The sequence below is a fragment of the Anser brachyrhynchus genome, assembly GCF_964034855.1.
Source record: "Anser brachyrhynchus genome assembly, chromosome: 6".
NCBI lineage: Eukaryota > Metazoa > Chordata > Aves > Anseriformes > Anatidae > Anser > Anser brachyrhynchus.
This window is the reverse complement of record NC_137700.1, coordinates 17812026-17835222: the sequence shown is the minus strand read 5'-3', so window position 1 is coordinate 17835222 and position 23197 is coordinate 17812026. Positions and strand designations below refer to the sequence as shown.

Sequence of the window (23197 nt, the reverse complement as noted above, 5' to 3'; positions counted from 1 at the left end):
TACTTCTAGCAGTTTGTCTTGGGTCAGTGTCATTACAATTTCTGAGAGAGCTGGTCGGAATTTTTGTTACGTAGAGGACTTTCCCCAAAGATTTACCCAAAAACATACTTAGCTTTGAACTTCCAGGAAAGAGAAGGTCCCCGGGGAGCAGCTGCCCGGGCTCCCCTTAGGTTGCTGAAGATAACTCTGCTTCAGCATCTGGGGCTTGGTGGCAGTCACCACGTGGGTGGTATCTGGATACTGCCAGGGCTGAAAGCTGCTTTGTCCTGATGCCATTGCTGGCAGCCCTGGGAGCCCTTGTGCTAGCCAGAGTGCTCAGAGCTCTGGGCTGCAAGGCTCCCTCCTGCAAAGCGAGGAATGTTACACTTCTGCAGGCACTGGGGGTCTTCCAAGTCCCTGCCCCCAGAACCTGAAGTCTGGCAGCTCCCAGATGACTCCAGGGATCTCTGGATCCAAGGCAGAAAACAGTTTCTTTTGGACTAACAAGCCTGCACTTTGGCCTTTTCTGCTCTCAAGTTTTAATCCAGTTACCTTTGTGCTCATCAGGTGGGTTGGGAATGTGTTATCTAGGCAATGAACTGATGCATAGAGAGTCTGTCACCTGCAAAGTTTACACAAGAAGTCTGGCAAAATACAGATCTGAACCCAGGTACCAAGTCCAAAGTTAGCACCCTAACCTCTGTCACCCTACATCAGATCCGTGTTTACAGGACATGAACTTTCAAGAGTAGCAGTAGATTAAATGACAGATACTCGTATCTATCTGCAGATGAAACTGGTGCCACTTATAAAAGTCATTAAATCGAAAGCCTGGTTAAGTAACAACAGGGTTCAGTTTCAAAACACATATGTGAAAATTGCGCGTATTACTCAATAGATCTGCTCCTTGTGTTACTCAGGGTCAGGCTGACCGACTTTGATATTGAAAACAGAATTTTACTTCTTGTTTTCCAAAGCCAACAAATTTGAAAGAAAGTAAATGAATACTGTGTTTCCTTATGCCTGATACTTTACACTAAGCTCAGATGAGTTACATGTGAATAGAACTGTTCTTCTGTAATTATATCTGTGCAACCCTCAGCAAAGTAAATTCTGAAGAAGCAGGATGTCTTTTTTTTGAAGCTCTGCTTTAATTCATTAAATTACCGCTTTCTTACATACATTTTCACTTGAAACAAACTGCAAACCTTTCCTTCTTGGCATATTGTATTATTTTACATGTTTGTAAGAGTGAGGTTCTTTCTGCAGTTCCACAGATTTTAGTGGAATATTTGCTGAACTGTAGCACCTAATTTAAGAGAAAATAGCAGGTCCTGGGTGTTCCTCGTAGCTCAGCAAATAGGTAACTGTACTCCTGCCTGCATAAGTCTAATGGGTGGAAAAATAGAAGTAATAATGAAGTATGTTATGAACACAAAAAATGCACTTTTAGAAATACTGAATGCAGAGTGATCTAACTGTGTTCTGAGTATAAGGGTCTGCGGTACGTCTTCTGAAACCCCTCTTGCTTTTGCAGCTGGTATACCTCGCTCAGTGTTAAAAGATTGGCGCAAAGTGAAGAAGCTGAAGCAAACAGGAGAGTCCTTCTTGCAGGATGATTCTTGCTCTGAAATAGGACCAAATTTGCAGAAATGCAGAGAATGTAGGCTAATAAGAAGCAAGAAAGGTGAAGAACCAACTCACTCACCAGTGTTTTGTAGATTTTACTACTTTCGACGGTAAGTGCAGCTGTTTCCTGATACGTGGTGTTTTAAGTTAAAAATAATACTGACAAAGGACTTATGTGCCTGAAAGCTTGTCTGATTTTTCTGGCTCAGTTTGCCTGATAAAAGACACTGCCTAATTTAGCAGTATTTACATTTGTATTTCTTGCTTCTTTTGTGGATTGACTTCATTGCTGTTTGAAGCTTTATAGCAAAGACATCAGAAAAGCTGCCCAGTGTACCTTAGGCAAGCAGAAGATATAATGCATCACCATTACACAGGTGTCTGGCATTTGAAGTGGGATTTTCAAAAGGCAGGCTTCAATTACTCTGGACAAGTTGTACAACCACGGAGTTGCGCTAATTCATAATTGTTCTTGTGCCAGTAGGTGGTGGGAATGCTGCTTGAGGTTTGATGGGAGTTTTCTGAGGACAGAGGAGTTCTGCCTTCCCTTTTTACAATTATGGCAAATCGAGGAAACTTGTAAATGGGGAAGTTCCCAGAATGCAGCATAGCATGCGTCGCACAGGTGGCGTGGCTGTCAACGCAGATCCAAACAGCGTTAATTTGCACGTGGGTTGTGTTGGCAATATAGAGCCAACATGTTTTGGAAAGGACATTGCTGTTCCCTGAATTGACTTTAATTCTTTTGGATTGAAGCTTTAGTTACAAGAGCCAGTAGACCTACACGGATTTGTTTTAAGGTTGGACTCAGAATACCTTCTGCATAAGAATATTTGATTCCCAGTGTGGCAGGGTTAGATTGTGAGCTGCTGCTTCTGTGTTGAAAAAGAGAACATCAGTGATAAAATTTCTTTCAAAGTTTTCAAACACAGGCATGGAATTTAAAAGTACAAATGTTTTGAATTTCGTGTGGTACAGTTTACAGCATTTTAATTATTTTCATTGTGACTGCGTGCTAGGGCTTGAATGTAATGAGGTTTGCACTGCTGTTGGAAGTCGTTACTGTAAAAGAAAACTCATCTTTCCTTCAAATTGTTCATTTAATACCCATCCGAATATCATTTTTGATACTTCGGTTTTTGTGACTGCTTTACTGACATTACTGTAAAATTCCTTAACTGCTGTGATAATTGCATGTGAAAAATGAATTACCCTGTATTATGTGAGTGAGATGGAATAATTAATTGTTGCTGCTTAAAATCACCTAAATATAGGTGTGGTTAGTAGGACGGTATTGGGTAGGATCACAGGAAAACCTTCAGTTATTTTAAAGGTGGTATGTAAACAGTATTTTGTATTAGTGATTTATTCTGCCTAGAAAGACTTAAATACAGTGTTTTAACTCCTGTTCTCTGAGAGTGAGAGCAGTAGGATTGAAAATATGAGTCAGACTGAGTGATTGCTGACACAGATGCTGTGAAAATTAAAGGTGAGGAGTAGGTGGACCCAAACTTCGGCCAAACAAGAAAGAGAAGATAACTTTTTCCATCTGCAGTTTTAAAGCAGTAATAAATGTTACAGAGAGTGAGTGGTGACTATACTGAATCCAATAAGTGTTCTGCCTAAAAAGTTATTCCTAATTTTCATGTTTCCTTACTGTCTGCTTTAAGGCCATTTTCTGTAATTTCTGTAATTAGTAAGTAAACTAAGCCACCTTGTATGACGTGCAGTTAAACTATTCGTTTTTGGTTTTAGGTTATCTTTTAGTAAGAATGGAGTGGTTAGGATAGATGGTTTCTCCTCTCCTGATCAATATGATGATGAGGCGCTGAGTTTATGGACACACGAAAACTATGAAGATGATGAACTGGACCTAGAAACTTCTAAATATATTTTAGATATCATAGGAGATAAATTTTGTCAGTTGGTAACATCCGAGAAAACAGCCATGTCCTGGGTGAAGAAAGACGGTAAGGAAATCTCAAATACTCTTCCTGGTTTTGGTGTTGTGCAGTTCTGTTGAGGCATTTGTGTTGGCTGTGACCCACTGCCCCTTTATGAGCTGCTCGCTTTACCAGGCTGTCACCTTTGATTGAAATAGGCCGTGTTGCACGAGGTTATACTGGGAAGGGGCAGCAGCCTCCCTCGGTGGGCTTTGGGGCTGCAGGACATGGTGGTGGTGCTGGGCCAGGGCCAGGCTGCCGCTGGGGCTGGAGCAGCCTCGGTTCCCAGCGTGGCTGCCAGCTCTCCAGCCAGCTCCAAGCCAAGGCCCGCAGAGAGCCAGTAGTGATCACTGCCAACAGATGTTGTGTTTCCAACATGCCTTCTCCGCAGAAGCACGGAGCATAATGCAACAGCGTGGGCCCTGCGGAGCGTGGGCCTCCTCCCCACCGAAGCCGTGGTTAGTCTGTCCTGGCCCACAGCACATGGGTGCAGGCTGGGAGCTGGGTAGGGGCACTGCTAATTCCCCCCAGTACAAGGACGATGTACTGCCCTAAGAGCAGAAGTACCAGCCTGGTGTCCAGGGCAGGTGCCTCCCTGCCATCCCCACCTGCCACCTTTACCACCCAGCTCACCAGTTTAGCTGTCTTGAGATTAATGTGTTCAGGAGGCAGTGAGGTGACAACCCAGCTCTTCATTTCCTGGAGTTAAAGTACGTGTTAAAGAAATTCTTCTTGGTACTTGTAACTCACATGTAGAGCAGGAATATTCTTTCTGTATTACTTTAGTCTTTGTTTTTTAATCTCTCTCTAGTGTCTTGACACGAACACTGAGGGGATGCTGTGTAATGCAGCTAAGGGGGTATATGTTGATGGCCTGTTTATGAAGGATCATTTTCTTCCTCCACCCCTGGCTGCATCTGAAGGGAAAATCACGAATGCTTCATCTATTACAACCATTCATTCTGCGTCTCGCATTTAAATTTCAGGCCTTTTATTCTGCTTATTTTGTATTTCAGCCAAAATTGCATGGAAGAGAGCGGTGAGAGGAGTCCGTGAGATGTGTGATGCATGCGAAGCCACATTATTTAACATTCATTGGGTCTGCCAAAAATGTGGATTTGTGGTCTGCCTGGATTGTTACAAGGCAAAGGAAAGAAAAAGTTCTAGAGGTCAGTTCTTTATGAATTAGAGTGTTGTATATGCTGTTTATTCTCATTTACTGTAGAGCTACTGATCCCTAAGTGTAACTGACTTTCTGTAAAGCATTTAATTACTACTTGTGTGTTTTGGTGTCTCTTAGATCTTTTTGCCTCTTTTTTGTAAGCGTAGAATCATTCAGAAAGTAACTGCTGTGGGGCTACTTTAAGTCTTCGTCCACTTTTCAGTCTTCTGTGCATTGTCTTGGCTCACGTGTGCCTTGCAAGGTTGAGTCTCGTTCATCCACTGCAAGACTGGCATTCCACCTCCCTGTTTTATGGTAACTCATTGCTGTTAGGGCTTGATATGAGTGCTTTCTGGAGTCTTCCCTTCAGAACTACATTGTTTATCTTCACCTTAGCTTACCTTTTATTATTAAAAAAAAAAAAAGCTTTGCAAAGAATTTAAAATGAGTGTTAATGGAGGTTTTAAAATCCAAAAGTCTATACATGTACTCATTTTAATCTAATTCCTGTGTTTTAATGGAAATGTCTAACTTGGTTTGTAGTGAGGTGTAACAGGACTGACTTGCAAACCTGTGCTTTTTGAGTTACCCAGCTTGTTTGCAATCAAAACAGGGAATGGCTTGGAAGATTGATCTGGTCATTCAGCTCCCTGCTGTAACATTCCTGCTCAGGCTAGTTATTCAAAAGAGCTGCCTTCCCCTGGGTGGCAGGCGTTGTGCCCTGGCACAGTACTGCAGTGAAATATTGTGCCAGGAACAGATTAAAATATAATGCTGTTTTGAAAAGCATTTCCATGTTTGTCATAGCAACATAATGTCACATATGTGAGATGTTAGTAAAATAATGTGTAAGTATTAGATGGCAAACCTTTAGTAAATGCAGAGACTCCCATCCACTTTGTCCTTGGCTGTCAGTGAGGGACCTCCTACACCGCGGTTGTAAGATGTTCTCTGAGATTTTCATCAAAGCCTGAAGTTTCTAGGGAACTAACTCTGGTGTTTTCCAACACTGAGCGCAGTCCTTAGTGCTTTCATGTGGGAGGCTGCTCCAGCAGCCCTTAACTGGCTTAAGTCTGTGTGTGCGCATGTGTGTACATCCATCTGACGTGGCTTGGGATATACTCTGAATGTTATTTACCCTAGTGGGAACATGCAGTCAGAGGCTTTTTATAGTGTGTGTGTGTTAACCAGCCAGGAAAATTTTAGTAAAATGTCTTCAAAGTTTAAAAAAACAGTATACAGAAGCAGGCTTCTTTTCAGTCTTCCAGCAGGGAAGACTTTTTCCTTACTGTTCATCACAGCATTACATGCAGAAGTTTATCTTCCCTCTCTGCAGTTTTATTTCTAATACTTCTGTAGGGTTCGTGTGAAGCAGACCTCTACTTTGGCACTCTTACAAAGTTGAGAACCACCCACCCTTCTCTATATAATACCACTTTATATTACACCATTTTTCCTGGAACTGGTAGTTGTTTTTACAGTTGCTAGATGTAATGGAGAATACACTGGTTTCCTGCTGCTTCAGCAGGAATGTTAGAGGTTTAAATATTCAATATTTAGGTATTTATCAATGACTTCTCTTATTACTTCAGTACACAGATGAATGTGCTTCCATTGTTACCTTCAGGCAGTTCCTGGCACCATCAAGTGGAATGCTCTGTTACGGCATTTTAGTGATAAAATACATTAGGGAGATGCATGCATATGTTACATTATTTTGATTTATGTCCATGTTCAGTTTTATAGCTAACGAGTCTACTACTTGTCTGAAAGGAACATCTGATAGGATGTGTATATGTTACAGAAAGAAAATAATACTTTAAACATCCTCCCTGCATCTTTTGGTGTATTCCCTTTAAGTTGCATTTCTAAGTGAAGAGCTGAGCAAACTGGTAAAAAGATTTGAAGAATCTCTTAAAAGGAGCAGTTCAATGGGGTGGATGTAAGACTGGGAATTGAGAGAGAAACTGTATTCCTTTTGCTGCCCAAAATCACATAGCAGATCGGTGACCGGTTGCTTGGACAGACATTTTTCACTCTCATTCTCTCTCTGTCTTGTCTTTACACTGCACTTTTTTCTGGCAGGGACAGTCTTTCTGAAATTTTGTGCAGAGCCTCTCTCTCTCTCACTGGCTCGGCCCTCCCTGATGCCACAAATGATTCTTAACCAGTACATACACACTTGTGGTTTCATGGTTGCTTTAATCTGACAGAAATCCATGATGCAACTTCCTTCTCCTTTGTGCCACCAGTAACTTCAATGCAGCTGCACGGTAGGGCCAGATCAGAGAATCAATTCAGTTGAAAATCCATCTTCTTGGTGTGATCAGCCCTCTCTGGGTGGAGGACAGCCACTTTTAGTTGGCAGCTCCCTAAATTTAATAAAATGGAATATACTTGAAAGCTCTACGGTTATTGATAAGGGTCTACATTACAAATGCTGCTATTTTAGATTTCAGTAGTATTAAAACTCCTTTATTCTTTTATTTTCTTTGAAAAGTAGCTGTTGTATGCAAATACCTGTCATGTAGGATACCAGTACAAAAGGCTTACAGAGTGTAAAAAACTGTTTCTAACTAAAACCAATCCAAATATGTTATCTCTGTGTATCATTGTAAGTAAAGTAAAACAATTGGCAATGTTATTTTACAGATAAGGAGTTGTATGCCTGGATGAAGTGTGTGAAGGGACAGCCTCATGATCACAAACACCTGATGCCAACACAAATTATTCCAGGCTCTGGTAAGACCTCCTGTGAACAAGCAAGATGTGTTTTTCTCCCAGGTCTTTCTGTGAAGAGAGGCCACAGTAGCTTCTTGAAACTTCTCATTTGCCATTTAGAAATCTGCAAACTGTGTCAAATCATCGCAGGAAGGCAAGTGATTCTGGGCAGCTGAACAGCGAGGGGCACAGATGAAGAAGAGAGGAGGAGATGTAGGCTGACAGGTGTCTGAAGGGGTTTGGCGATAGGCAGCGTAGAAATTCAGGGTGTTTGTTGAGACTGTTTTGTACCTTTCCAAAGTAGAATGAAGAAGCCAGAATGTACTAATGAATCTGACCTCATCTGTTAAAAGAAAATTTTAGAACAGTGCTATCAAGGAGCATTATGGGGAACCAGTTTAGGGGCGATTTGTTTCTCACTGTTCATTTATATCACATACTGTGAAATTTGTTTTCTGTTCTTGGTTGGAAGTCTGATCGAGCATCATAAGGCAGAAAGCAGTGAAGGAGCTTGCAATTAATGAAAAACTAGCAGTAATCCTAAACCCAGTAAAGTTCAGAATTTTGCTTATATCCAAGCCTTATAAAGAAGCATGGTTAGGTGTGGTCATTGTTAGCACTGTTTTTGTAATCTCTGGTAGCATCGATACAGAGCAGAGAATAGAAAACCCAAGTGCGCCTTTAAACTTGTTAAATAAATTCCAAAGTGTTTTAAGCTGGAAATACAGATCCAGTCATTATTTTTATGGTTTGTTACATGTTAGTTCAGGTAGAAATAAAGGCTGGTTAGATTCCATAATATATTCAAATTGTGACATTCCCCAGAACAGGCTCCATTCTGAAACTGGTTTTAATTTTAAATTGTGAAGTGAACCGTGCATCTGGAAATGGCACAGTGAAGACTGCCTGCGTAACCTCAGTTTTGTTCTTCTGTGCATATCCATTACCAAACAGTCTTAAATTACATGATTACATACTAATTTTTTTTTGTCAAGATATGGCTCACTTCAGTCTGTTGTAGTTTGATGGTTTTATTAAATGAAGCAACACTGCACCTGTTGAACAATGAGGAGTAAATAATGAATGGCTGGCTTGTTGCATACCACGTGATGGGAATGCAGAGTGACGTTTATATTACTCAAAAGAGTAGTATGCAATTATTTAATTCAAGATCTTGGCTCTTTCAATGTGAGCTTTATGGTAAAGTGGACAGTCCTTTTATAGTAGTTTTGAGTGTTAAATTTAGCATTTTTAATAGCTTGTGTTTTTAAAAGGTTTGCGGGTAGCATCTTATCACAGCGTGTATTGTACAGAAGGCCACAAAACGATTGACAAGAACAGCTAATGTCTTCCTTCTTAATTGTCTTCTAGTTTTGACAGATCTTCTAGATGCTATGCACAATATTAGAGAAAAATTTGAAATTAAATCCCATTGTCAGTGTACCAGCAAGCAGAACATGCAAGCTGGCAAGCTCCCTGCAATGAATGGTGTGTCTCAGGTGAGTCCAAAATGTGTGTATACACGGCTGTCTGTTCAGATGTTCTGTTACTTGTGGATTTTCATATTTGAACAGTATCAGCCAAGTTTTAGTTTGCATATGCAATGTCTAAATGATATCGGTGTCTTTGAAATACATTAAGGCAATGTTATATACTTAAAAATAAATTTGTTCTTTACAGGTTTTGCAGAATGTCCTTAATCACAGTAATAAAATTTCTCTGTGCATGCCTGAGTCTCAACAGCAGAATACCCCTCAAAAGTCTGAGACAAATGGTAATACAAGTCCAAGGAGTGATGTGAGCACAGACAGCAAGTTAACACCCCCTGAATCGCAGTCACCGCTGCATTGGTTAGCTGATCTTGCAGAGCAGAAAGCCAGAGAAGAAAAGAAAGGTAGGTATATGCTTGATATTGTTATACCATGTGCATGATTTTGGGGGCACCAGTAATAAAGTAATTCAATGCACTAGGGAAAAATCACTCTTATTTTCTGTTCAGCAAAAAGAAAAGATGATGCTCTTTTTCCCCGTAATTTGAGTCTTGAAACTTCAATGCCTTCTCCTGGTGGCATCAAAATTAGTTACCAGAGAAGCCACTGGTGGAATGCATGTGTAATATGGCAGTATTTCCAGCTACAGCATCTCTCATTTGTGACAGGTACTCACTCAGCTGCATGTCTGAGATGCTGAGGAAGGCCTTTTCATGGTCACAGTGTTTGTCTGCATTTTGAAGGATCTAGTTCATCTTCTGGTGTGTTTTCAGGTGCGCTAGTGCTACAGTATATTAATGAGCACTATAAAATGCAGGGTACCAGTGTGCCTATGCCTGCCTCATGATACACCAGTGTAAACTCCCAATGATTTTTTTTTGTTTTAGAGAACAAAGAGTGTCCTTCTGGAAAACATTCAAAGGAGGAGAAAGACCAGGATAATTTGGAGTCCCAAAACTGTAGAAGCTCCCCTCCTGCATCCCAGAACAATGAGCAGGGCTCAACCTTACGGGATTTGTTAACAACAACAGCAGGCAAACTGCGTCTAGGTTCTACAGATGCTGGTATTGCTTTTGCTCCAGTTTACTCTACAGGAACAGCAGTAAGTGTTTACAAGATGCATGTTTTTTATTTCAGGATTTGAAAATGTATGACATTTTGTTCTGGTAGTTAAAGTAGTGACAGGTGTATTGCCTTTTTTTTCCAAGTTTTCTCGAAGGAATTAGCACTTGTATGTATATATGCGCATACATGTTTGCTTAAAGTATATGTGTTTAGTGATAATTTATATGTATAATGAAGAAAATGTCTGTGAAGTTAGATAAAGCATTTACTTGGCAACATGAAGGAAGATTCTAATATTTTGAGTTTTGTTTTAACTGTATATTTCCAACTTGTTCCATGTAAGAAAGCTTGTGGTTTTCTACACAGAAAGTATATAACTGTAAGCTTTTAATTGACAATGAAATGTCAGTCATCCAGAAAAAAAGGTATCACATTAATTTTATTTGCTTTCACATTGTTTAAACACACTTCTGTTTGTTTTCTAATAGAGTGGCAAGAGTGGACGGACTATGCCAAACATTCTCGATGACATAATTGCTTCAGTGGTAGAAAACAAGATTCCACCAAATAGAGCACCAAAGATAAATGTAAAATCTGAAATAAAAGATGAGCCAAAGGATGACAGAAAATGTATTCAGGATGACGGCAACAAGTTGTACAGTGATATTCAGTATTCTTGGATCTGCGATAAGCATGTTTTGTGGCTCAGAGACCATAAAAACATTAACAACTGGAAGCTTTTCAAAGAGTGCTGGAAACAGGGGAGGGTAGGTATTGAGCAGTTTGGTCTATAAAGTGACCTCAGTATGAACTCTGGAGAACATGTTACAGGACAGTTTGTGTAACTCCACATTTGAAAACATGTTGTTAGCACATTTTATTACAGTGGGCAAAAGCTAGTCAGGTATATTCCACATACGAACCTTGTGTAGTTGAAACCTCACTTAACTGTTAGTAATGAATAAGGAACCACTGCTACGGAGATGGAACCTCTGAAAAGACGTGTGATGTCTTGGGTGTGGTTGCTGCTGATGGAAGTTTCTGTAACAGCTCAGTGTGGCCAGAGCCTTCAGTGTACATTTCAGATAGATTTGTATTATAGTTTTAATTCAAGGAGGTGTTTTCTTTATAAAGGATAATTACTACTTTTTTTTCTTTTTCTTTTTTCTAACAGCCTGTTCTTGTGTCCGGTATGCATAAGAAAATGAATTTCAGCCTGTGGAAAGCTGAGTCAATTAGTCTAGATTTTGGAAACCAGCAAGCTGATATCTTGAATTGCAAAGACAGTATTATTTCAAACACCAACGTCAAAGAGTTCTGGGATGGTTTTGAAGATGTTTCAAGTATGTTGTTTTGAATTACTATCATGGAAGATCATTATAAGCTTAGTTATTATCCTGTATTGTTCCATAGATTCTAAACACAGTCAATGTTAGAAACTGCAATTTAAAGCATTATTTTGGATCTTAAGACTTTGAAGAAATTAATTTAAGAAGAAAGCTCTAGATAATCTGTTTCAAGAGAATGTGATGAAAACTTCTATTTTGTACCTTTGCAGAATTCAAGATACACTAATATACCATCTCCTCGGTTAGGTCTGACTAAGAAAATGAATAACTTCACCGGTTCCTTAATTACTTGAGTGTGTTTTGTGTCTTTCTTGAATCTCTAACTTAATAATCCCGTTTTACATATGAAGCCTTTATATACAGCTTAATAGTTCAGTTATATGTTTTAGTTGAATAAAGTAAAACACCTGTGGCGTATTAGTTCTTAGTAATTTCTGTGTTACTTGCAGAACGGCAGAAAGTAAAAAATGGGGAAACAGCTCTACTAAAATTGAAAGATTGGCCTTCTGGTGAAGATTTCAAGGCTATGATGCCAGCAAGGTATTGGAGTTTAATATTTAGATATTCTTAAGTCAATCTGTTGTTTTTTTTTCTCTCTGTGTAATGACACAAATTATTTTTTCTTTTTTTCTCCAGATATGAGGACTTACTGAAAAGTTTACCCTTGCCTGAATACTGTAGTCCAGAAGGAAAACTAAATTTGGCTTCTCATCTGCCAGGATTTTTTGTCCGTCCAGATTTGGGACCCAGACTATGCAGTGCATATGGTGAGTAAGCCCTAGAATTGTAGCAGTTAACCTCTTCCCTTAAAATTATAGATATCATTTGTTAGTGCTTGATAGAAAGCTGAGCTTGCTTAGAGGATAGTTACTGACTGAACGTTGGAGAAATCCTTTACTGACTGGGACGTTAACAGTACGTGTACCTCAGCCATGAGAGTTTATATGCTTCTGCGTTTGTCTTTTCTTGTGCTGTTACAGTCTTCTGAAGGAGATAAATGATTAGTTACTTTTCACAAAGAGTTCCCATCTTCAGTAATTCCATATGACAAGGGACTTCATGAAGTATTAGTGTTTATAATTCTAGTCATAAACAAATCTCAGAACTTTTCTTGTAATTTTTATCTGTGTTGTATATTGTACACTCAAAGATCTCTTTAAAAAGATTGTTTCCCTCAGACCTTTTCCAGCTGCTACTTCTTTTGCAAACAAGCTTGTTCAATTCTGGTTTACAAATTGTTTTAATAGCATAAGAAATGAGTTGTAATTTGTGGCATCATAGCTTTGATAATAAAAAATAAAAATAAATCCAGATGTCCTTTAAAATGAACACATTAAAGATAGCGATCAAGAATTGGTCTGAAGAACTGAGTCATTTATGACAGTTATATGTAATACTGCTCTAAGGCGTAGTGTTCTGACATGTCCTTTTGACTTGAGCATATATTTTTTCACCTCTTAGAACTAAACTTAATTTTCCTCTTTGGGGATTTATTTTAAATAGGAACTTGGTTTATAGCCAGGCATAAAATTAAGGCTTTGATTTCCTTTGTATTGACTTTAATTTTACCTCAAATTTTTATTTGTAACATAGGTGTGGCTGCTACTAAAGACCATGATATAGGAACTACAAATCTCCATATTGAAGTTTCTGATGTAGTGAACATCCTTGTTTATGTTGGCATAGCAAAAGGAAATGGTGTACTTTCCAAATCAGGTAAAGCTCATTGTAAATAGGTGTAAATAGACTGAATGTGTCACTTTTAAATTTGACAATGCTTTCTTGAAGTGCATGAAGTACTAGCTTAAACTTGGGAGCTTCATTGTCTCAAGATTTTTCAGCAAATAAATTCTGCCTAAAATACACTGCAGTTTATGAATTATGACATTGTATTTCAAACTCTTTAAATTTATTTATTTATTTATCTATTTATGCTATTACCTGTAATTGATGTTCCATTCCTGTGTTGGGCTGGTAGAGCTAAAGAAAGTTCTAATGTTAGGATGATGTATTTGCCAAACCCTCTGTTTATTCTGCTCCGTATGGATGCACTGTGTTTGCTTTATTCTGTTTGGGCTATAATGTAATTTTTCAGCACTGCGGAGCTTAAGTTGGTGTATGTTAGCTCTCTGTATGAGGTTCATTGCCTATGTGAAAGTCCTTAAATCACTGAAATAGTTTTATTTCCTTTCCCTGCTCTGTTGTCCTCTGATTCCATAATCAGCAAATGTAGATTAAGGGTGCAACTAATAGAACTGCAGTGTAAGGTTTGCTGTCTTTTACTTGCTTTGGAGTTGCTTGTGTATGCAGCGAGTTAATACCAGCAAAACTTCAGCAAATGGGGGGGGAAGTCTAGTTTATTGACTAGCTGCTGCAGAACGGTATGGAAAACACTGCTACTACTACTGACTGCAGAAGAACACCTTTTTTGTCTTTTAATTTTTTGGTCCCAACCCTGCTTATTTATTTCTGGTAGGAGAAACGTGTTCTAACAAATTTGAGAGATGTAAAAGGGAGTTTAAAAATTAAATGTGGCTTTAAAGGTAACTACAGCATTCATGTTACAACTTTCTAATTAAAGAAGATGAACAAAAAGATCATTCTGTTGTGTTCACCAAACTTTTATCTGCATAGTCGCACGCGACAAATATGAAAAGATGTTTTGTTTCAGTTCTTCCACTGTCTCACTCTTGAAAAATATTTTTGTAAAATCCTAGGAGTACTGAAGAAGTTTGAAGAAGAAGATTTGGATGACCTTTTAAGGAAGCGGTTGAAAGATTCAAGTGAATTACCTGGTGCTTTATGGCACATTTATGCTGGCAAAGATGCTGACAAGATAAGGGAATTTCTGCAAAAGGTTAGATTTACACTGGATATTTTATGAATATAATTTAAATAACTGTTAAAGGGGGTGTGGGGCAAAACCTCCAAACCCACCCCTATGCTATGCAAGGTGGGAGGAAGCAAAATTCTTTCTTTTATATCCATAAATTATGGATATAAAAGGATATATATGGATATATGGGTAACCTGCTGCATCAGTCAATGAATGAAATACATAACATGGTACGTACTCATCTGTTAAGAGTTACAGGTAGTCTGAAGGTTCAGGAGAACATAGAGATTATTCTTATGTAATTCTCTTTTCTAATGTAATGTTTTTTAAAAATTATTATTATTTACTAGCATTTAAATGATACTGCTTTTCCCCAATGCTTGTGTTACCAAATGCTGAAATAATTTGTGAATTTTCCCATTAAAAACAAAAAAAACCTGCAATCCAGCAACCACTGATCTTCTTAGTGACCAGTCTTCATTAGCTCAGACAAAAAAACTGCCTTGTCTCTTAATGAACATGAAAGCAGTGGGGATAATGTACCCAAGGACAAAATTCTACAACATGACCTACTGCACGGATATTCTTTATTCAGCATGTGATAAACAAGTCAGAGCCACCTTAGAACCTCCCAGGTCACTACTTACAACGTAGGACCGATGGTCACCATTGGGCTGTAGGCAACGATCAGTGCCAGTACATTTAGAGATACCATGTTGGAAGCGATTTTCTGAGCCCTGCCTTTAGCAAGTTTTCACACTCTAGAAGGTGGTCTTGATGGATGACCTCAAATCGCTAATATAAAACTGAAGCGGTTGCTCAAGGAAAAATCACCAAAAGAAATCTTAACTGTTTTCTGCTGTGGCATTAATTTAGATGAGTTTTAGCTGGGTAAAGAAAAGGGGGCCATAAACGATCTGGAGACCAACGTTTCTACCACAAGCCGGAAAAGCATAGGAAATTCAGCAGTAAAAATTCTCTTGGACTGTAAACCTGTATTTCAGTCCCATGGCATCTGTCCGCTGGTGACTCAAACATTTGCTCTTTGGCAAGCTGAACTGTGGGGAAAAATGAGCACTAAAGAACAAAATTACAGCTAATTCCAGGAAAATATGAACTGTACATCCAGTCTTTTCTGTATATTCAAAAACTTGATGCTCCTAAAGTAGAGGTGGTGGCTCTTAGGTTTGGACAAGAAAGCTGGGGGTGGCTGTGGTGAACAAAAGAGTGAACACAAGGGAATGGGTGGACAATGCATATTATTCAGAGTTTCTTCTTTAGAGCAATTAAGGGGCACTGTGGAACTCTTGGAGCAACAGATTTAAAACAGAAAGAAGTATTTTAGATGCTGTGTCACTAGGTTTGTCATTTGCTACCAGAGCTTGCCATGGTATCCAGAACTGAATCTCATGACGCCTTCTATTTTTGGTGTGGTGGTATTTTTGAAATACATAATTGGAGATGAATTGATGAATAGACCCCGGGACCACTTTGCTGATAAGAGAGAAAATCTCAGTAACTCATTTAGTACAGGAGAGAGGTGATTCGTGCACAGGAACAGTTTCAAGGTCTGCATCACATAATTAAGTATATTTAACATTATTATGAATAAAAAATGTATGTTTTCCATGAGATAATTGTCTCTGGAGTCATGACAGGTGGATTGGATATATGTTTTGTTTTTTTTCTGTAGTCACTGTGATTCATCAGTTAGCAATTGATTAAGGGTAATACTTGTTCCTTTGTGGTTAACTTCATAAGAAAAGGTTGTTGATGTTTAAGTCTAATGCTTTGTCAGGAAGTTTTTTTTTATTTATTATTTTTCATTGTCCATCATGAGCAGTACTGTAGCTTTGTAAGTTAAGTATACTTCGGTACATGTACAATTTAAGTAGCAAAAGGTTCAGCTTCTTATAAAAGTAACTTGGGATCCTTTCTGTACTTACAGATAGCAAAAGAGCAAGGCTTAGAAGTTTTACCAGAGCATGATCCAATACGTGATCAGAGTTGGTATGTGAACAAAAAGCTTCGCCAAAGACTTCTTGAAGAATATGGAGTAAAAACCTGTACGGTTATTCAGTTTCTTGGTGATGCTATTATTCTACCAGCAGGAGCACTTCATCAGGTAAAATACGCAGGTTTAAAGACATACAGGATTAAATAACATAACATAAATGTCATAAAATAACTTTTTTCAAAAACATACTGCATTTGTTTTCAGGTTAGATTTTCTTCGTGGTAACAGAGTATAGGAATGTGTTACAAGCTCTATCTGTTTGTACTAGCCTAGTACTAGCCAGTACTAACAAACAACAATTCAAACATTTGAAATACTGTTTCATTCTTCTTCTAAAATGAAAAATGATCAGACTATTATTAATTACTTTCTTCACTTATTTCATGAGTAACTTTCTAAATAAACTGGTGCTACTTAGGAGAGTGTTAAGTTAATCTGTCTTCTTCTAAACCCAAGGTAACTTAACCCCTGGAGAGGCAGGGGGAAGGAACCCAGAAGGATGAACACCTAGATGTCAAGTGTCCTCTTGTTTTCTGCCTTTAGCTATAGGGAATTGTGGAGAAAGTTTGTGTTTAATTAACAAGATGGTTATGCAACAGGGTTTGGGTGTTGGTTTTGTGCACCATATTGAGTTCCTTTATCCACAGAGGAAGGTACATCAATCACCAGGAGTTAGCACTGTCCCTTCAGCAACTCTTCTTGCCATCAGGAGTGGTTCAGCTTTGGCAGAGCTAGGCTGATATTTTTTTCTCAGTTCTGTAAGCGAAAGTACTGCTAATAGAGTAGTTTCACAGAAAGGTATATGAATTTGTGCAGCAAGCTTTAGTCCTCCCTGCACGTAAATCTTGTTACTTTTTTTTTTCCTCACAGTCTGCAAATTTCACCTCTTTGGTGGAAAGCGGAAGAAAGCATGATTGTTCACATGTGATTTTTTTGGATTGTTCTAGTCCGTCCGTCTGTCCCCCCTCCCCCATATGAATTTTGTCCTTTTAAAACAGGAAAGGGAGCCTGCTTTCTTGCTGCCTTGCCAGCTGTCAAGCACCAATAATTAGGTAGCTGACAATCAAGGAATGAGGAGCATCCCCTCCCTGCAGTAGGGGTTGTAAACCATCTTGTTATTAAAGATTCATCAGTGATCTGCACTTGGCTTCAAGCGAGGTGAGGCCTTTTTGAAGACGCCACGGTTTCGTTTCTGATCTGCAGATCAGCTGCCAGCTCTTCTGAGCACAGAGGGAGCAGTGGCTTGCTGTGTCACCGTGACCAGAGTGCTGGGGTTTTCTGCGTAAAAAAAAGAGATGACTGGGTTGTAGTGATGACAAGTGTAATGTCCCTAATCCGTCTGCTGGCTATTGCAGTTGCTTGTCCATTGAAAGCAACAGGTATCTTACCCAGACTAGATTCCTTCATCATTGAGTTTCACATGGCTGTGTTAACCCTAGATGATCTGTGTGGATTTGTTTGCACCAAAAACAAACAAAACAAGCAAGCAAGCAAACAAAAAGACAAACCCCAAATACTGGGTTGTAGATTGCCTTCCCCGTGCCGTGTCTCCAGTGGCTGGCACTTTCTAAGCCCTTACAAAAAGGTGAAGGAATGTCTGGCGTTGCTGATATTCTTAGCTCTCGTTAGGTTAAAGCAGTTTGGATTCCCATAGTCAGTAGGATTTGTGTTGCATTCTCCATTAACCTTACTCTGATCTCTTGAAACAAGGGAGATCATCCCAGATAGACTGAAAAGGGAACGCACAGAAAATCATAAACATACTAGGAAAATCGTTTTACGTAGCATGAGGCATTTATATAAGGTATGCAGAATACAAAACATGAAGTTGTGGGACTGTTCCAGGCTTCCCTAGAGTTTGCAGGTTTCAGGGCCAAAAATAAGACCACTGTTATCTTTATCTCGTTGGCTTCAAACTCCAAATTGCTTTTGAAGTGGTAATGCTCGCTTTTGGCACCAAGGAGTTAATAACATGGTGTTTTTAAAACCGTAGTGGGTGAAGCTGAGAACCTTTTCATCTTCAGTAAGTTCCTGTGAATCTGCCACGTAGGAGGAAATGAAAGCATCGTGTTCTTTCATGTACATGTATAGTACTCTTTCTTTATAGAGATGCATAAATACTGACCTTAGGGATCAGCACCAACACTTCATATATACAAAGCACATTTAAACGCTTAAAAATAAGTCTGAACAAGAATACGTACCGGGTTAAGTTTACATGTTAAGCATTTCAGGTTTACATGTTAAGTGTTTCAGATTTACATGCACATCATGAATCCTTAATAACTAAAACTGGATGACAGTTGATAGTAAATTTGGTGGTAAATCAGCATTTTTATTTTTATTTGCTTATCTGTAATGTTGTGGAACAGAGGAAATAAGGGCAATGTGTGGAGCTAGGGAGCCCAGTTGCCTGTGATCACTGTGTGGTGTAGTCAGACACTTTTATCCTGGAACCTGTTAGGTTTGTTGTCTCATACTTATTCCGACATGCTGATCTAGAATTTTACTGCTCTTAATGTGGGGGAGGTTGTTTAGTTTTTTTATATATCCTTTTTTCTTTCCAGCTTCTGTGGATTAACATCTGGCTTAAAGTAACTTGTTAGTATTTTATAGTAGCATAAACAATTCCTCTTGCTTCCTGGAAAAAAAAAAGGGGGGTGAGGGGATTTAGGGTGTAGTGTTGGACTAGTCTCTGTATTATGGATGCTTCCCTTAATGTACCTTGAGTGTTTCTCTGTAGGTTTTTGGTCTCCTTCTTGGCTGTACAGATAGAGGAGCTCAGAAGTGTCCCCTGCTTTGCTAATATTGGGGTCTCATTCTTTCTCCAGCGCTTGCAACAACGAGCCCTCAGCTCTTCAGCAAACATTCCTAGCTAAAAAAAAATGCCTTTGTTCTTGTTCTTTTGAAGGATATGCTCTTTCTGCAGCTCCATTCTGGGTCAGCCTGTATCACAGTCTTCCTCCAGGGATGTCCTCCTTGGTTTTAATTTGGTGATTCTTATCCAAATTTGCAAAATATTTTAGCGATAAATTGAAAGATAGCAAGACTTGAGTCGGTGGTGGAAATGTGTTGTTCAGACTAAATGCAAAAATTGTTATAGTAGAACAGGTTATTATAATGTTGTTTTTTATAATTGTATTATCTTGATTAACAGCGGAATTATATATTGCAAAATAACATGCTGCAGGTAATAGGACATCCTGGAGATGTTAGGATAAGCAGGTATGCTAAAGGCCTGGGAGCTGCGTATGCAGAGCTGCCGGGCTGCGCGCTAGCCCTGGGGTCTGGCCCTGCAGGAAATGGCTGATGCACAGCGTGAGGACAGGAGGGAGGCAGCTGAGCAGCGAGGAGCTGCGGCAGTGGGTTGGACCGCCCTTTCCTCCAGCCTGGCTGAGGTCTGGGGCTGTTCAGATGCTCACCCATCTCCTGCGCCCTGCAGGAAAATCTCTGCTTCACGTGGGCTGAGTGTGAAGCCGCGCTCTCAGCTCAGCTGGAACTGGCACAGTCGTGGGAGTGTTGTAGTCCTTGCCCTGCGAACCTCAGGGGAATCGTTGCTAAACATATTTATGAGTGTGTCATGATGGCGGCTGGCATTCTAAATCTGTGTAAGTAGAACTGCCTATGGGCTGTCAGCGGGGCATTCCCATGTTAAGCACCAGACAGGCAAGGTACGTTCTGTCATCCCCCCAAAGACCAATAAGACAGGCACTGGCTGGGAACATTTAAGGCACAGCAAAATGAATGATGTGACAGCAGTGAATACTGTCAGCTGTCTGATGAAGGGAGGCAGCGAGATGAAATTGGTAACATCCTGTCTCAGTGAGGAGAAAGTGAAAGAGCCATATGGGATTTGCATGGGTTGAAAAGCAAAACAAGGGCAGGTATGGACTTGAAACAGGTGAAAAGCCTGCAAGGGAGGAGAGGGGGCTGGAGCCAGCTGCCTGTCTGCACAGAGCTCAGGCATTTCACCTGAAGCTCTAGGAAACTCCCTGAGCGCCTCGTGGTGGCACCTCTGCAGCTCTTCCCTCACTCGTGGCTTTTTTGCTCTTCGGAAGTTGAGGCCGTGTGGCATCAACAAGCTCTCTTCAGTTCCTGGATTGCTTCAGTTTTGATGCATACACAGAAGGAAACTGTACTGCCTTGTCTTTCCTGATGATTATGAGGTTGCAGAAGCCTGATGTGCAATGCTAGCATCAAGCTACATGTTAATCTCTAGGATTTCACCTGTAAAGGGGTAAACCACCTTATAAAGTCAGACTCTGGCAGTGTTTCTGAAAAAGAAAATAATTTTAAAATAAAATGCTGTGTCCTCAGCTGTGTAAGCCGTGAAGGTTTGAACATCAGGCATCACAAGAGAAACTTAGGACTCTAACTTAAAAAAATCTGGATGTTACTAGATGCAAGCTTAAAATCTGCAGACCTGTATCACTAACGAGCAGGGTGGGATTGTTGTTTGCTACAGTAGCAGAGGCACCCCTCCCCGCTCCCCAGAGGCTTGCTAGGTTTGCAGAATTGATGTTGCACAACTTGGTGAGCAGCTGTTAGAACTTGGGGAAGGGAGGTTTTTGACATGCTGCAGAAATGGTGTAATTTGTAGAGGTTTGAGGGTGAATCATGGTAAACGTATATTATTTCTGAATAAGACGAACAGAAGCCGATAGGTTACAACCAGGAAGCATTTTCCTTTTTCTTACCCTCCAGATACGACCTGGTGGCAGGAGATGGTGTCCACTTCTCTCCGCAGGTTCCTCTCATCAGTAAAGGAAACGTTAAAGGAAAAAGAAGTGTTTTTGTCCTTTGGGGACCTGCTGCTTTATCCATGGCTTCTTTTTTCCTTTTAAATATTTTGACCAGCAATTACTTGTCAGTGAGCATGGCAAGTTCTGCCTGGCCGAGTTTGGTGGCAGCTTGCAGCGTGTCCAAGTGGCCCAAGGAGCCTGGTCTGTCAGGCAGGGCTGCGGCTGCGTTGGGCTGCGGTGCCTGCGCGGTGTTTTGGAAATGGCTGCGCAGCAGTGCTACACAGCAGCAGTTCCTGTACGGCTGGTAAAAGGATGTGCGGAATCGCACATCAGGGTATGCTGAAAAAATGCTGGAGCTGACTGCAGGAAGAAGTGCCAGAGCACTGGCAAATGCGTTATTGTTCAGTGTGTGTCTTCTACCAGAATCCAGCTTACCTAAGTCGAATAGGCTTAATTGCTCTCTACATAAAATGTATAAAGGCATCCTTCAGTCTGATAAGTATGTGGTTTTAGAGATCTCAAGTCCCACTCTTCTCTCAGGTGTCCCTGCCAAAGAACAACCCCAAAATACTAATTATGACTCTTATTTTTATTTTGGATAGGTGCAAAATTTTCACAGCTGCGTTCAAGTAACTGAAGACTTTGTGTCTCCAGAACATCTTGTACAGTCATTTCATTTAACGCAGGAGCTGCGGCTGTCAAAGGAAGAAATCAATTATGATGATAAACTGCAGGTAGGAAATGAATTCTGCTCTGGAAGCTGTTGTGAAGGCAGGGCATGCTCGGGCTCATTGAAATGCGGAGCAGTGCGTGGAGCTACTTCCTCGCTGCTGTTCACACAGAATAACAATGAGCAGCAGCATGAATGCCAGGGTGTAAATGACTCTCCCTTGAATTGCTGTTTCTATTTATTTATTTCACATAATGTTTTAAAATGTGTAAAAAGGTGTTTCCTTTTGCACTGACTTGATTCTTCAGCCTTCCTTTTTTTTTTTTTTCAACATCCATTAAGCTTAGTCCTAAATGTAGTTACTTTTAGGAGTTCCTTAGGAAGTAAGCCTTACTAAAATGTCTGATGTTCTTGCAGGTTAAAAATATCTTGTATCATGCAGTTAAAGAAATGGTGAGAGCGCTGAAGATTCATGAAAGTGAAATGGAAGATATGGAAGAGAACTAAGCTCTCTCTGCTTTTTTGTGTTAACATCAAATGGAGGTTATTTTTTTCTAATATATGAACAGTATGCACACTAATTTAAGCTTCACAAACCATCAGTGCCAAGAAAATATAGTCATCGTATTTACTTGTTAATGACACTGCAACGGTAGAGCTTCATATCACAGCCACTGTGATTACATGTTAGACTTGCAAACAATGAAGCAGCATTCTGCTGTCCTGTATTATAATGTACATGAAGTTTGTGAAATGTCAAAGATTTAAGATGATGTATTTATTTTTGGAAAAAACACAAAATTCTATGCTATATTGTTGATCAAATGTAAATGTGACTTGTACAGTTTGCTAAAATAATTCAGATATTTTTCACTACATTGAGACAGTTACTGTGAGAGTAGGACACAAACACCAGCTATTGCCTGCATTTGGGATCTTGCTGAGTCCGCACAGCAGTCATGTCATAATCTGAAAATTACTGCCAAATAATTGTAAACTTTGTAAAATATAAAGTATATAAAGTAGATATTAAATACAGACACTTCAGTATTTTATTGAAGCTATTCAGTGTACAATTAAACGTTTTCAAAAGGTGTAATTTATTTAAAAATTGTCTCATTTTGGTAAAATTTATGTGAACTTTTAAAGCTAAATATTAAACTTAATATGCTATGTAAATATATACATATATACATTCAATGATGTATTTTTTTAAAACATTGGCTTGCTTTAATTTGTTAAAAGTGCAAGTGTTACACATGCTTTGTACATTGAAGTTGAAAGGGGTTTTACATTTTCCATTAAAAGAACTTTATCAAATGTTGTCTCGTTGTGTTTGTTCTTCATGTTTGTGGCATATTTGTGACAGCCCGAGTCGTTCATTCACAGTAATTGCCAGTGCATCTCTGCTTCGGTGTCGCTTATTGTAACGCTTGAAATGTTCTGCCGTGGTTGATGTGCACCGTTCTGCCCTCTCTGGGTTTGAAACAAAACTGCGAAGGGAAGTGCTGGAGCACAGTTCAAATGGCTGAGCCAAAAAGAGCCTCGCTCAGAATAAAACAATTTAAACATTGCTTATGTTCTGTCTTTAATA

The 23197-nt window shown here is 39.6% G+C and overlaps 1 protein-coding gene across 6 annotated transcripts in view; it reads left to right on the top strand.

The window, feature by feature from the left end:
• Positions 1 to 22923, top strand: part of JMJD1C (jumonji domain containing 1C) — a gene marked incomplete at its 5' end in the record, with an annotated part of 157836 nt that extends 134913 nt beyond the window's left edge. For all 6 annotated transcript variants that reach the window (XM_080597428.1, XM_080597433.1, XM_080597430.1 and 3 more), the window contains 16 exons: positions 1517 to 1718; positions 3364 to 3578; positions 4568 to 4720; positions 7366 to 7455; positions 8806 to 8933; positions 9115 to 9328; positions 9812 to 10026; positions 10478 to 10756; positions 11164 to 11332; positions 11788 to 11878; positions 11975 to 12105; positions 12932 to 13054; positions 14056 to 14195; positions 16123 to 16299; positions 21536 to 21667; positions 22021 to 22923. In XM_080597428.1, the coding sequence (XP_080453554.1) occupies positions 1517 to 1718; positions 3364 to 3578; positions 4568 to 4720; positions 7366 to 7455; positions 8806 to 8933; positions 9115 to 9328; positions 9812 to 10026; positions 10478 to 10756; positions 11164 to 11332; positions 11788 to 11878; positions 11975 to 12105; positions 12932 to 13054; positions 14056 to 14195; positions 16123 to 16299; positions 21536 to 21667; positions 22021 to 22110 (2549 nt within the window). In that variant the 3' untranslated portion in view covers positions 22111 to 22923. The remainder of the gene's footprint in view (positions 1 to 1516; positions 1719 to 3363; positions 3579 to 4567; positions 4721 to 7365; positions 7456 to 8805; positions 8934 to 9114; positions 9329 to 9811; positions 10027 to 10477; positions 10757 to 11163; positions 11333 to 11787; positions 11879 to 11974; positions 12106 to 12931; positions 13055 to 14055; positions 14196 to 16122; positions 16300 to 21535; positions 21668 to 22020) is intronic.
• Between the last annotated feature and the right edge of the window lie 274 nt (positions 22924 to 23197).